General features: G+C 39.6%; 1 protein-coding gene across 1 annotated transcript; it reads left to right on the top strand.

Moving 5' to 3' along the window:
- The first annotated feature begins 1,369 nt into the window (after nt 1-1,369).
- On the top strand, nt 1,370-14,680 carry pde6c (phosphodiesterase 6C, cGMP-specific, cone, alpha prime). The gene is made up of 22 exons (XM_044338679.1): nt 1,370-2,228; nt 3,094-3,246; nt 4,497-4,586; nt 4,780-4,920; nt 5,033-5,107; nt 5,246-5,310; nt 5,775-5,841; nt 6,475-6,522; nt 6,760-6,909; nt 7,287-7,430; nt 7,864-7,929; nt 8,274-8,429; nt 9,081-9,188; nt 9,652-9,761; nt 9,850-9,937; nt 10,028-10,128; nt 10,287-10,394; nt 10,694-10,757; nt 11,282-11,356; nt 11,463-11,546; nt 12,072-12,225; nt 12,337-14,680. Exons 1-22 carry the CDS (start codon nt 1,761-1,763, stop codon nt 12,381-12,383), a joined length of 2,562 nt encoding a protein of 853 aa, XP_044194614.1. The 5' UTR covers nt 1,370-1,760; the 3' UTR covers nt 12,384-14,680.
- The last annotated feature ends 1,376 nt before the right edge of the window (nt 14,681-16,056 follow it).

Raw genomic sequence — 16,056 nt, 5'->3', positions numbered from 1 at the left:
CTAAAAACCCCACTGCACGCTACCTGCTCAGCACCAAATGGCAAACAGACACAGTAAGCCACTATCTGGTGAACAAAGTGAAGCAGCTGAAGAGACAGATGTTTCCCTCAGGAGTTGATACGGACCAAAAACAGAGCTAAAGAAGAGTGAATATTGGGCTTATGTTCACCAGTTGGACAGAAACAAGACTCCAAATAAATGATCTTGCTCCGTAATTGCTGGATGTGTAAATAAGCAACTGTTTGCTAACAAGTTTCTATATATCAACTTAAAAGATGATGATATGACAGTGTTGTGTTTGCAGCTTGTTTCCGCTAAACCCAAATGACCCAAAAAATATGTTAATGCAGGTTTAAGGCCACTACCCGAAAACACACAAAATGAACTAAAATCACTTTATTTTAGTGCATAGTTTTGTTAATGCCTTAAAAATAACACACTTGTTTAAATTAGTATCTCTTGAGAAGGACGTTATAAGCAACACCTTTCAGTTAGAAAGCAATATACTGGTGCAGTACATAATGTTATGTTACATTTGGCCTCCTCCTGCCTGTCTTTCCTCTCTCACACCCTACCAGTTTCTCCCACTGTGAAATAGAAGCTGCTCTAATTTTTCCACCACAATGCCTCACATCCATCCCTTGATAAGCTCGCCTTAATCCTCACAGCAGAAAATAGTGGGGAACTCCTTGTCTTGCCAGTCTGCCAGCAGCTAACCAAACAGTGCACTCAGTTAATAATAGCCAGCCATCTTTGTTTAGGGCCTTGTTCTCAGACATCCAAGCCCCACTAATTGGCCAATATCCAGTTCTGGGACTGATACCTACATAATGATGGCGATTTCATTAGAGAGCACAGGTAGGCTTGCCAGCTCATTTAGAGAGTCAGATAGACTATGGTTATGGCTCTGAACATGATCACTGAAGCCAACACTATTTAAGTACTTCCTTTGCTGTAGCAAACAACAAGGATAGAACAGAGGTAATGCCTCTGTAATGCAAGGCACTTAACCGGTTACTTAAGGCAAGGAAGGCTGATATCATGTCTCTAATTGGTTAATTAATGAGTTAAAACCAGAGATGACACATTAAATGTTAGGTTCTAAAATTAGGCTACTGGTGTGAGCCCATTTGACTGGCTTAGAGAAGACCTAGACCTGACAGACCCAAGGCTCTTGAGTTGCCCTTTACCCGTACACAGACCTCCTCAGCTCCAGAGCTGTAGCCTACTTAGCAGCGAATGGCTGTATTGTCACAGTGTGTAGTTTCATGGATGAGGACAGGGACTATTTCTTCAGTTATTTCCTCCTTTTTTGTCTTTCTTAATTCTTCACCTCTCCATTATTTCATCACTGTTCTGATCACAAACCTGATATTTGACCTGACAGCAGTCTCACTCTCTCCTGAGTCCTCCCTCAGATGGGGAGGATTGCCCGATATAAAATGATCAGCGTTGGGATTTGCGGGTTAAGGGCGCTTAGAGCAGGGGTTTTAATGTCATGACGTCACATTAATTAGCGGCCACTTTGATCCTTTCAGCCTCTAAGCCGCACTCTGTCCTGTTTACCGTCGGGATGCGTTAGTGACTCCATCGGGGACCGTGGAGGAGAATGCGCGTCTGCACAACCGGATGCCACTGATCCAGCCGACCCTGTAGGCCACAGCGCATCTTCCCTCTCTGCTTTTTTTTATATATATAAATTTGCCCGCAGGTGATGCTTTTGTAAGGAAGACGACTGGAATACAAAAGTAGAGTTCAAAATGGCAGACAAGGATAGTGTGGAGAAATACCTGGAGAACAACCCACAGTTCGCCAAAGAATACTTTGATAAGAAGTTGCGCGCGGAAGCCTTGTCCGCCGCGTTTTCCGCACCTGTCGATGTCAAAGACACCGCTTCCTTCAAGGATATTAACTCGGTGCAAGAGGCCGCCATCATCTTCGAGCTGGTCCAGGAGATGCAAAAAGTGGATTGCATGGAGAAGTCCCTTCACAAAGTTTTGCAAAGAGTTGCCATGATCATACAGGCCGACAGGCTCAGTTATTACATGTCCCGGTCGAGAAACGGAATACCTGAGCTCTCCACTTGCCTCTTTGACGTGACTCCAACATCCAAATACGAGGCGAACTTGGTCGATCCGCAGAGTGAAATTGTGTTTCCATTAGACATGGGCGTTGTCGGTTTCACCGCGCAGTCCAAAAAGCCACAGAATGTCCCTGACATCTCACAGGTGAGAAGTAAATGCCCGCGCGAAGCTGGAAAGTTGTGTGCGCGTGCCCCTGAAGCTATGAAAAAGTAATATACAGAGGTGTCCCTGTCTCTGCACAGTAAATAGTTCAAATTACTATTTTAAAAACTTAAATTCCACATTTGTATATGTTTTTGAAAGTGATTGGCAAGTCTGTCCCTAAATCTGTCAGAAGTAGATCTATAGTTTATTTTCCTAAATGTGTGCACAGCGTTAGGTTTTCAAATTTGGTCAGATTAAGAAATTACCACCACATTTGTTAATATTCACTTGACTTAATAAAATGAACATAAAGTTACCAAGCAATATAAAAATGATACACAATTTGTCAAAATAAATGATAACAGGAAATGGAACAATGTAGTTTAATATTCTTCTACATACTAATGGGGTGGGCATCAGTTAAATGCTGCAGATATCATAATTATGATAACTGTGATATTATTGTTGTCTAAATCCACCATCCCTATTAGATTTTGCAGCAATCGCTCAAAAATGTCATCAAAGAATATGATTATTACTGGCCCATCTTGTCCACTGACAAATGCTAATGTTGCCTGAATGTTATTAAATAGTGGAATGCTGATGACTGACTAAGCCACTAGGCCTAATCATAGTTTATATATTAAAAACGAAGACCAGACTAACTTATTTGTAAGGAGGTCAGTGTTAGATGCATTATGCATTGTAATCTTTAAATGTGACAGGCAGTTGATGAGTTTAGTATGTATGTATAACAACACTGAACTGCATCGTATTAAATTAATAGCGTAATTGTATGCGTGTGATGTTGTATATCCACCTTTAACCAGACCTGATGTGATGTTTTCTTTTTCTCTCGACACAGAATAAAAAGTTCTGTGACTTTGTGGACAAACAGACCGGATACACGACCAAATGCATGCTCACTTTTCCCATGATTGCTGAAAAAGAATGCATTGGAGTTGTCATGGCACTAAACAAAATAGGAGAAGCTAGTTTCACTCCAGAGGACGAGGCGGTAAGAATACACACATGTACATTTGACTTACTGAGTCAGCTGGGGAACAGGGTAGTGTTTTCCACAAGGCACAAGGATTTTGACCCTTATAGTATCAGAAATTGGGACTCTGAGTGTATTTATTATGTATTATGTCTTTTTTGTCTCAAGTAACAGCTAAAATATAACTTCTCTTTGTAGCTCCTGATCAGATCCACAGTTAATTTTCTGCTAGTCTTAAGGAGCCTATTCTCTGTCATTTGAAAACTGCTTCTAAATAAAGATTATTTCTGTAATTACATCTCACCAGTAGGGTGCAAAAAAAATCCCATTATGTCAGCAGGAGCCAATCAGACCTGACCGACTTAGTGTTGCTGCTTTTGAGCATGCGACTTAAAAAGAAGTCTAATGATTTAACTCTGAAAATGATCTCTGTAGACTATATCAGAGAAAAATCACCACTACTCACACTGAGGCACAGTTCCATATAGAATGAGCTGGCTCAGATGGAAATTATGCTTTTACAGCCACAATTGAGCTTGATTCTTATTTACAGCGTAATGTAGAGAAGAATATAAAGAGATGATTGGTGGAAATGATGCACAGGGCAAAGGCTTTATCTGCTAAAGATGCATTATAATGTCTGACATTGCTGTACTCTCTCTGTCATGTATATAAACAGCAAGATAATGACTTACTAGGTTGTTTACTTCTCTTTTTCTTTACATATTATCTCTATCAGATGCAAATCTTGCATCTGCAAGATGTAAACAGTTCAAGATCTAAGAAAAATAGACTCAGTTCTTACTCAACAGACACATATTTTTCACTTTACCTTATCTGGTTGTGAAAAGATTTGGTAATCCCCAGAGTAGTGAAATTGTACCAGCCTTTAAAGACTGAAAGATTGTATGAAATGTATATATATATGTAAATATATGTACAGAAAATGTGTAATCTATGTAAAGATGAACCAAATTTGGATTTAAATGACTTTATGAAGTTTAAAATAATTCAATATTTACTGATGTGTCCGACACAAAACTAAATCTCATCATATCTGTGCAACACTCTGAGGTTACATACTCCATACTACTACATACACCTATCATATTATTCCTGAGTTCAGTTATAGGCTATTATATGACAAGTCACATATTTCCTGAGGGAAATTTAGCTGATCTGTACGTCTCAAAGAAAGTTCACATGTGCCACAGTCTTGAATCTCTTGTTGTGTATTGATGAAACCTCTAATCTGATTTGGTCCTCAGCTCTTCCACAAGTACATGAACTTTGCTCAAGTCATCACCCTGCAGTACCACACAGCCTACATGTTCAATGTGGAGTCGAGAAGGAGTCAGGTAAACTGAACTGATGCTATTTTAAAAAAAAACAAAAAACAAGCTCTAATTATCATTTGAGTTTGGAAAGTGACATGAGAATGGGTCAGGTGTCTCTTCTGTCAGATACTTAGCTCAGGTACCAACAGAGCTCGTACTGTACACCATAACCCGACAAATAATTCCTTGCCTTCCCTCCTGTTTCTCTGGCTAGGTGCTGCTTTGGTCAGCCAGTAAAGTGTTTGAAGAGTTGACAGACATTGAGAGACAGTTCCACAAAGCTCTCTACACTGTAAGGATCTATCTAAATTGCGAACGATACTCAGTTGGCCTGCTGGACATGACCAAAGAGAAGGTTGGTCTTACAGAATATATTAGATTTTAGAGACAGGATTGAATCAATTACATTTACAACTGCAGGCATAAATAACCTAAAACTATTATTATCTATGTTTTTTTCCCTCAAGGAATTCTATGATGAATGGCCAGTGAAACTGGGAGATGTGGAACCCTATAAAGGACCAAAAACACCAGACGGCAGGGTAACACACCCATTTTTCTCATGAAACCATATTTGGTTACATGTGTCACTTTAAATGTTACTATCTTCACTTTTCTATATTCTTTCTATAGTGGGAAGGCGATCAATCATTTCTAACGGGCCTCTGCTTTTTATTTAGGAAGTCATCTTTTACAAGATCATTGACTACCTCCTGGAAGGCAAAGAAGAAATCAAAGTCATACCGTGAGCAGCATTATATATTATACATGCTATGAACAAATCTACTCGAACAAATATGATACAAAACAAAATACAGCATACTGTAAAATAAATGACTTATTTCTGAATGAATGTCATAACTTAGGTTTTGATTTCTCTTTCTGTCAAACAAACTACATTTAAAGTCCATTTATCATAGTTAAGAAAGTGTAGGCATCCTATATTTTTTAAAACACATAAGGAATTCATGCTTGTCCACCTTCATGCTTTAACTCTGCATTTATCCGCCATTTGTATCACAGACAATTCTGAGAGTCTGTAGAGTGTTATTTGGCTCCGGTACTAACATGAAGCACTGGCTTTGAATTGAAAGTGGAGTTTCTGTAGAGGGAACATCTGCATGAGATTCAGCACTGTTTAACATGCCTCTCAGGGAACAACCTGCTGACACAGCTCTGTATGTTCCTCTCTTTTTCACACTCTTTCAGTGGTCCACCCGCAGATCACTGGGCTCTAGTTAGTGGACTACCAACCTACGTTGCAGAAAATGGCTTTGTAAGTGTCTCACAGCTGCTGCAGGGCAATTCATTATCAGAAGCATTAGGACAGTAAAGGAATGAAAATGGAGGGGAACTGACTTGTGGAACAGCCACAGAGACATATCAACAATGAATGTAGAAACATACAGTAAGAATGTAATGAAACACAGGGTGAAGGGACACATTCAGTGCAATGTGATAGAGCTTGAAATACACATTCAGGCACCTCAGTGTACCTCAGTTTTTGTCCAAAAACTCATCCAACTGTATCTATATGCAGGTAACAGGATGGTATCTAGTGGACTGTATATACCGTAATGTGATATACCACATATCCTACGTGATACACCACATATCCTATGGGATGCCACATATCCTATGTGGTATATATATGTGGATAAAAAGCTTTACTATAATAATTTTCATCTATTATAACCTTATAACAATTTATGAATTTTACTGCACCGCAAACATGAACATACTGCAATGCAAAGTAATTTTAAACGCAAGTTACAACAATAAAAGGGAGAAAACATATTTAGATTTTAAAAAATCATTAAGATTAATTAGAAATAGCAGTAATTTGTAAAATATACGAAGTAATGAATTTTCATGATGACCCACATTTATTTCCTGCGACTGTCTACAGATTTGCAACATGATGAACGTGGCTGCAGATGACTACTTCACTTTCCAGGTGAGCAGACTTTTACAGTCCATTAAATTTTCTGTCCACACATCAGACACACACAATCCAATGTACATACACCTTGGTATGCACTACATAGCCGATTCCACATATGCGCTCAGTGGAATACAAATCATACAATCTGTTATACAGATTTTGACATACAGGTATATTCCGATCTTCCCTGTACATTTTGAAGATTTTACATGATGCCATCTTGAAGCATTCGATTCTAATGTCTTTCAGAAAGAGGCTGTGGATGAGACGGGTTTTCTCATCAAGAATGTCTTGTCGCTGCCCATTGTCAACAAGAAGGAAGAAATTGTGGGCATTGCCACGTTCTTCAACAGAAAAGACGGCAAGCCATTTGATGAACATGATGAACAGATCACTGAGGTGAGCACCAAGTATTCTGTGTCTCACTGTTGTAGACGCACTCTTGTCAACACTCTGCACCACAGGTTTCCTCTATGAAGGCAAATATTTGTTCTGATTTTGGAGCATTTTGCAGCACAAATTTGCATATTAATGAAGAAAACGTCCATTAGACTTAAAAATACTGTATGTAGTTTGCTGGGGTGCCATCCATGTCTTAGGCGAAGACAAGTATCTATAAATAATTCCAAAAAATGTCCAACAGGAAATAAATTCACTGTTTGTTCTTTTGTGTCTTTCATCATCATCTCTCTCTCTCTTACTCTGTCTAAGTTTGTAAGTTATATTATTATTTCTTATCCAGTCACTCACTCATTCACTCAATGTGTATGCTCCAGGCCCTGACACAGTTCCTGGGATGGTCGGTGCTAGTTTGTGACACCCACGACAGGCTGAACCGTATGGAATGGAGGAAAGACATCGCTCAGGAGATGCTCATGTACCAGACCAGATGCACAAAAGATGAGCTGCAGTCCATTCTGGTCAGTATTTCCACCACATCTTTTTCTCCAGAAGCCTACCTTTGACTTTTGCTCAAGAGGCCACTCAAGCAGGAATTAAAAGCAATCAAAGGTTAATGCACTGTGAATAGCATATTGAATAGCAATCCTCTAAAAGCTATTAGCTAAACTATTAGAGGACTAATAGAAGGCCTGGTGGATCATTTAAGCACTTGACAACTAACAGTTTACAAGGTTGCTGCTTGGAGCAACCTTGTAAAGTTGAAGTGAAGTCTGAAAACACAATCAATATATAATCATGATGAACATATTATTGTATTTTCTGCTTTTTGTTGCCAATCCATAGGAATTCAAGCTGACTCAGTTGTTGTAAATTGCTCTTGATGATGGCAGCACATTCATGGGAAGAATGTAAATGTCATTACAAATGTTCTGTTCTCTCTTTTCTAACCAGAACACCAAAGAGAAGTTTGACGCAGAACCTGAGGACTGTGACCAGAAAGAGATGTACAAACTATTGGTAAGCTTTGTTTGAATCTTCAGGGCAAAAACTTGAAATGAAACGATACAAAGGATTATTACTTTACTCACTCAGTCACAGGCAAACCAAATAAATGCATAAATAAATGAATAAGATTAGAAATTTGCATATTTAGTACTTCATTCATTTAATATCATTTGGAATATTGGGAGCCTAATTCCCAAATCAAATTAAATTCCCCTGAAAAATGTTAAATAGTGCTTTTTTAAAAATTCTTAAGCCTGTCACTTAATTCTCTGACATTTTAATCATGCATTCATCTGTGCTTTTGTAGCATTGATTGGTTCATGAATGTCTTCTTTGTGCTTTGTGTTTTTATTCAGAGAGCAACCTGCCCGGTGGCCGATAATGTCGACGGAGAAAGCCTGTACCTGTTCTCCTTCAGCGACTTCCCCGTTTCAGAGCATGGCCTCATCAAGGCCGGCATTCGCATGTTCTTTGAGCTTGGAGTTGTGGAAAAGTTCAAAGTTCCCGCCGAGGTGAGTCACGTACTCAGCATTCTGAGATTTCAGTGAGCCTGGCGGTGCAAACAGTCCATAGGATCTGGGGGAATATCTCCTTCATTCATTATTCCCCCCTAAAAATCTGTGATTTTATTCAGTATTTATTTTAATTATAAAAACAGGTTTATCAATATACCAATAATTTAAAATCACAGTGAAATCACATTTTTAATTGGCTCTTTATCATTTTCTGTCCTTGCCATAAGATAACCCTGCAGTGAATTACTTGTAAAAATCATTTGGAACCAGTTCTTTTTTGAAATGTGGGTGTTTTAAAATATGTGAGGAACAGAAAGAAACAATGCGCCTCAGGGATGCAGAAAGTTCATATCTGTGAATCAGTTGGGGTGATGGGTAAATTGCCATGGGTCTATTTTGTGTGGGAGAGAAGTAGATGTTTTCCTTAATTGGCCTCTCGAAGCATGCCGTGCTGTTGGTAGAAATATGGGTGATACTCAGTGGTGGGTTTCCTTGGGCACTGGGACAAAAGCGCACTTTTTAAAAACATGGCCACATCGGACTGCATCGTGGCCTCATCTGAACTCTCCTCATGATAAAATATTCTATTCGTCTCACTTCCTTTCCCATCCTCCCCTTCTGTCTCTGCTCTCTCACTCGTCCACTCAGACGCTAACCAGGTGGATGTACACGGTGAGGAAGGGTTACCGTGACATCACCTACCACAACTGGAGGCACGGCTTCAACGTAGGCCACACCATGTTCTGCCTGCTGCAGGTAATGCACTAACAACATCAGCTGTTTCTACTGTACAGCCCAACACCTACAGCTCACTACACAACACTGACCTAAAGCTTATAAATAAATCTTCCTAGCTGTGCTAGCTAAATTTCTCTCCTTTCATACACATATTTTTTCAGAGTGGTAACAGTTTAACAGACCATTGAGTCTTACGAGAATGTGTGTAAACCACTCATATAGGCCTATAACATGTTTTGTCCCTTCACAAAGCAAATTGAGAATTGCACCAATACAGTGGAATATAGTCCACATTAAGTATTTACAATGACAGCATAACAGAGCTTTAATATCCTTTAAATGAGTATTTAAGTATTTTAAAAAGGCTTCTAATGAGCATAACATTACATTGTGTACATTTTTATAGGTATAGGTCACAATCTACACCACACTAACACATGTCTGCACAAAATAATCCATGATTTGTCTCTTCTCCATATAGACAGGGAAGCTGAGGAAGTACTACTCTGATCTAGATGCCTTTGCCATGGTTGCTGCTGCTTTCTGCCATGATATCGACCACAGAGGAACCAACAATCTCTACCAGACAAAGCAAGTTGAAACGTTTCATTCTGTGTGTGCTTGTGTGTGACCTGCACGTAAATTGATCTTCCTCACTCTCCTCGTTTTTTGTCCGTAGGAGCGCACATCCTCTGGCCAAACTTCACGGCTCTTCCATCATGGAGAGGCACCACTTGGAGTACAGCAAGACGCTCATGGCTGAAGAGGTATGACACGTCATTGGTTGAGAAGTTAAATATTAGTCTTATTAAATACAAAGGAAACACATTTTGACCAGTTTTCATTGTCTCTTGCAGAGCCTGAACATCTTCTGCAACCTTCAGAAGCGTCAGTTTGAGAACGTGCAGCACTTGTTTGATGTCTGCATCATCGCCACTGATCTGGCCCTTTACTTCAAGTGCGTTGTCTGAAATACTCTAACCACTCAATGTTTGTCTGTCCTTCTCTTGAGATGACTGACTCAGTGGGTCTCATGGAATCAATTTGTGTATTTGCTTATGAGTTATTTTGACTGACTGACTTTGGCTCACTGTCTGCCTGTTTGTGCCCACACAGAAAGAGAACCATGTTCCAAAACATTGTGAACGCCACAGAGCCGATGACAGATGAGAAAGAGGCCCAGTCCTATATTGCCAACAACCCCATCAGGAAGGAAATTGTCATGTATGTATCTCACGCTAGCAGAAAACAACACAGTGGTTCAAGAAATGCTGGTCTGGTTTATTTTAAAAATATATTTATACATATATATATAATATATATACATGACATTTTAGAAATTAAGAAATGACTGTATATACACCATGCTTCACTGTATGTATTTGATATATACAGGGCTTACATAATTGATATTCTATCACCAAATAACTATTTTAGTAGTCATACAGCAAGTACTGTCATACTGCAAATCATCAGCTTCAGTAGCATCTTCCCTTTCCTGACTGTCTGTCTCTCACCTCCAGGGCCATGATGATGACAGGTTGTGACCTGTCAGCTATCACCAAACCCTGGGAGGTACAGAGCAAGGTGGGTGGCCTTCACTGCCTTCACATGTGGTCATTTAGAAATATATGGGGAAGCTTGCAAGAAGCAAAAACACAGTAAGCGCAGGAGCAAATATTACAGAGGTTGTGTTTTACAAATTGCATTTACAGTATCCTGTTTTTCCTCAGCTTGAAATACGCTTAATTCAAGCTACAGTCTGACAAGACTTAGCTCAATAATTTAAATATATGTATAAGGCAGCAATATTTTTTTTTTTTTAAATAAAGTGGGTACAATAGGCAATTGTATTGTTACTTTAACAATGGATCAGATTCCCCTCAGGTCAAAATGTTCAGCTTTACTGAATGTAAAAAACAAGCTTCATATTTATAACTGACAGGAGAGTTCCCAACCTGATCCTGCATAAATACTGAACATTGAGAGTAAAATGGGGTCAAGCTTATTTTTTGCTACTTATCTGCACTCATTACCTCCCTTTATTACACCTTAATTTCCTTGTCTCATTCTTTATTCCGCTGTCTGTGCATTTGTCTGTGTGTCTCCAGGTGGCTCTGATGGTTGCTGCTGAATTCTGGGAACAGGGAGATTTGGAGAGATCTGTTTTGGACCAACAACCAATTGTAAGGGTTCTTCTTCTCTTCCCTTCACGTAATTTTTCTCAGGAATTTGGACAACTGTTTATCTTTATCTCAACTTAAAACTCTCCCCTCTCTCCGTCTCTCTCAGCCCATGATGGACAGAAACTGTGCTGAACAGCTGCCCAAGATGCAGTGCGGTTTCATTGACTTTGTGTGCTCATTTGTATACAAGGTAAGCTTTCACACCGTACTGTTGCGCCATTTTTCCTACGAAAAAACACTAGTACAGATATTATAAACAATGAAGGGGAAGTAATAGTTTAAAGACATTTGTTTATTAGTTTTTTTGCAAAGGGAGTCTGGCCTATGCTCCGTGTTGCAACAGTTCATCTGTATCTGTTGAAATTTAGGCACACCCACAGTCTGACAGGGGTGTAAGGATTGAAGAACCAGAGTTGTTGTTGTAGCTTCAACTATCTAAGGCTGGATATCAGGATGTTGAGAGATGAACCTGTTGAACCCAGCTGGCCCCCAACAGGAATGTCAGCAAGCTGTTTGTCAGTCAGGATGGTATTTGGACAAGACGGCACACATAGGCTACATCCATAACAATGAACATATGTCAGGCAGTCTAAGAGAGATACCATGAAATCGCAATGACAGAAATCATCCTTCTTTTACGTTTTTCATCTTTAAGTGCCCCCACAAATATGAGTAATAGATACATAAATTCAGTATGTTTTCCTTCATTTGTCAGGAGTTCTCCAGGTTCCACAAAGAGATCACACCCATGTTCGACGGCCTGAACAACAACAGGTCACACTGGAACGAGCTGGCTGAGGTATACAATGCAAAGATGAAGGCCATCGAGGATGAGAAGAAGAAACTGGAAGAAGAGGAAGCCAAAAAAGGTAGAAAACATGGTTGAATGGATCTATAGATCTGTGTATATCCCAGATGATGAAGTGTTCAGTGTTGAATCATCTCACATTAACATACCCTTCTTTCTTTTGTTTCTCCAGCTGGCGGAGGTGAAGTGGGGAAGTCAAAAACCTGCATCATCTGCTAAATTTCTTTGTTGCTTGGATCTGGGCGGGTGCAATCTGGTTACAACTAATCTAGGGTACTCTAGCCTTTTCCAGTCAGACGAATCATCTAGTTGGACCTTGACTAGGCTAGCTTGATCTGGTCTGATCTACACCAGTGTAGTTCTTTCTGGTTAGGTGCTTGTCCGCTCTGGTACTGTCCAACCAGTCCCTGTTTGGTCCAGTCTAGCCTACTTTAGTCTAGTGTAGTTGGGTCTGGTCTGCAGTCCAGTCTGGATTAGGCCAGCCTAACCAGCATCCAAGGAGGGAAGAGTCAGAAACATCATCGAGAATAATGCGGGGACTCTGACTGCAAGAGAAGCCGACTCTGAAGATGTGATGTTTTTGAAACTTCCTCCTTCCTCTGCTTGTGACAACACAGCCATGGACATTTGAAAGCAATACATACATGGACAACAATATTTCCTTTCAGTATAGCAATAATATAAATACTGCTGATGTGTATGGTTTGAAAGAATGGTTGGATAAATATAAAAGCTGTAAGCAAAAGTAAAGTTGAAATACAAATACTAACATAGCTGAAAAAGGGTGCTGCATGTGCTGCAGGTGGGGTTTACACATGCCAAAGCAAAAGTTTTCAGACAGTGTTCCTATTGGCAGTCAGTTAGCACACATTATCTTGTACTGTAGGTTGCACAATGCACTTAGCTGCTGCTGTTTTGACGGTGGCAGGCCATGAATGGGGGGCAGGCAGGGACAATAACAACGTAACTTTGTACTTAATGACATCAAGCGGAAGAGGTTAAAAATGATGCTAAAGTAGCATGGGTACCACTTAGTGAGTTGAGAAATGAACTCCTTGAACCTGAAGGATATGTTAATGTCAAAAAAGAAACTTGAAGCCTAGATACTACAACGAGTGACAATGCTCAACCAACAAGGGCTGATGTTCTCTTACCTCAAAAGGCGCTGATCAGTTGTGTGAGGGTATATTTATTTTGATATGCAATCTATCTATTTACATATATATATTTTTTGGATTCTTTAAGAATTTTGTACTTGAGTCAGGATGGAGACAAGCTTTGAGAGAGGACGTTCTGAATCTGTGAGCAAACGCATGCTAAAATCACAGAAAATGTGTTGAATATGTGCAACCTGGAAAAATAACCTAAAAAATTGTATTATATATATATACATATAATATTTACACCAATATTTAGAGCAAACTTACAATTCCATATCAATTCACAAAATGTACTTCTTTTAAATGTACACAATTTCACATGTATATAGTTTATGATATAGAAATTGTGAAATGTAAATTGTGTAAACTTATTGTAAGAATAACTAAAGCATAAAATGGATATAAAGGATGTCAAAGTAAGCTTTGCTTCTTTTGCGGGGGCAGGAGTTGCAGTCGATCAGACAGTATACAGTAGATCTACCTCTCCTGTAAGAAGATTTGATTGTCAGCCAGCGCTTGAGATCCGCGCAGCTTTAGACTTTAAATACCCTTCTTACAGAGTAGGTAAAGCAGGCTACAAAAGCCTTATCATATGTATGTGCAGACGACGTGTGTTTGTAATGTGGCAGATGCAGCTGTAGCATCATTGATCATATGACTCTACAGGCCAAAGTCCTCTGCTTCTCTCTTCACTGATGCAACAGTGAGATCAATCGTGCAATAACTGCTGACTGAATGATGTCAACTCAGTCTGAATATCTGCCACAATAGATCTCAATGTAAACCTGAACTAAACTTGATCTGATCAGGCATTTGAGTTGACAGTGCAACCCCCCCCCCCCCCCTGCAATTTCTGAAACACTTTAAGCATTGTCCCTCCCCAAACTTCTCAACTTCCTGTTACACAATGTCATCTCCTCTAATCAATGGGGCATCAATCAAAGGCACATAATCCTATCAGAATGGCTTTAGGACTACCTGGCTACTCCTTCTCTGCTTCTTGAGGTGAAGTGAGGAGGAGCTGTAGTGATCACTGCAGTCAGAACTGTGCAAATACATTGACTCAATCACCTCAAATGATATACTTAAATGATTTTACCATGAATTTACCACATTGTTAAAAGTCCTGCTGTGCACATTTTATATGAATGGTGACACCACTAGTTCTGACTTCAGTAAGAAAAAGGGCCCCTTGCTTTGTGAGATACCAAATAACGCACTGCATACTTTTTACTTACCCATCAACTGTCATTCAGACATTAGAAACCTATTATCTGACATATGAAATGACCTCTACTGTATGTACGTGTCATGAGATGTAATATGTGTAAGCAAATAAAGGAATTTATGGAGAGATTTCTTTCAATATGAATATAGTATAGCACACGCACAAAAATGGTACACCTTATCTCTTATTCACACTTGTTTTGTTTACATGAAGGTTAGACAGAGACAGAGAGTGAACTTATGAAACCTTGAGCTTAGCTGCGACAGTGCTCGTTCTTAGTCATATATCGTGCAGAGATCTTAGAGGCTCCAAAGCTGGATGAGCCTCTGGGGAAAGAGGATCAGTGGATTGGTTCTGATCCCTGCCCGATACAATGTTGTCTGGCTGTGTTGTTCAACATCCTGTGTTCTATAGTCCGCAGATTGTGCACGCAGAAAGCTTGAGGTGGCATGTCATTATGTCATCATTTTAAAATAAACGTGTGCAGTCATTTAAAAGAGTAGGAAAGAGTTAGAGAGTAGTTTGAGTGCAGATGCTGCTGCCTGACAAGATGGGATATTTGACACATGGTAACACAAGACAAGCCCTAAAATCTGTCTTTTTTTGGCACAGTTCAGCTCATCAATCCCTGAATCAACATGACCTTTCATTTCCCTCACTTGTGATTGATTGCCCCCTACATAAGCTGATCTCCCCCCAACTCTCTTCACAGGGGCCAGCTTGAAAATTTGTAAGGTTACAAAAGTTTTTGTTAGTGGGGATTTCTAAATTCCTCCCAGGACCTTCGTAAGGGTTAGTGTGTGCACATATACAGAAAATTGATTTTCAACCAAGAAAACGGGTGTTGACAACACAATCGATCAACTATAAATACAACCAGGTGTACAAGTACAGCCAGGGGCCTAATCGCATCCCACCTCCACTTAAAAGCAACAGGCTGTTATTACTGAGTGTACCATTTACTACACTTAACCACCTGTTATCTTACTTTGTTAAGAATGACACAGAAAAATATGTCCCTTGAGAAAACAGAGAAGAAAGTTTAAAATGACAGATAGAGCAGTAAAGGGTAAAGTGTCTCTATCTAAACCAAGGTCTATAATCTCCCAGCAATCTCATGCAGCTTCCTCCTCTGCAAGCCGAAGTCAAGGCAAGTGCTGCAATCTGTCCCCAGCAACAGGGATATCAAGCTAATCCTTGTTGTCTTTGTGTAAGAGCAGATGCTATCCAACACATTCACTCTTTTGTGTTACTACTCATTACTATTACTACAGTAATGGATTTTTACTCACATAAGATACAGTATGATATTCGATATTAGCACTAAACACAAAGTACAGCAGTAGATGAAAAGTTAAAGCATCACATATGTCATAATAATTCATCCTGAGGGAGACATAAATGTCTGTATCGAATTTCATGGCTGCTAGCATGGCTACAACAATTTTCGGTTATTTTCCGCAGCGACATTGGAGGAATTGAAACGGAGATGGTGATAGACGTG

Source organism: Thunnus albacares, chromosome 20, assembly GCF_914725855.1.
Source record: "Thunnus albacares chromosome 20, fThuAlb1.1, whole genome shotgun sequence".
NCBI classification, from domain to species: Eukaryota; Metazoa; Chordata; class Actinopteri; order Scombriformes; family Scombridae; genus Thunnus; species Thunnus albacares.
This window is presented reverse-complemented; position numbering and strand designations above follow the sequence as displayed.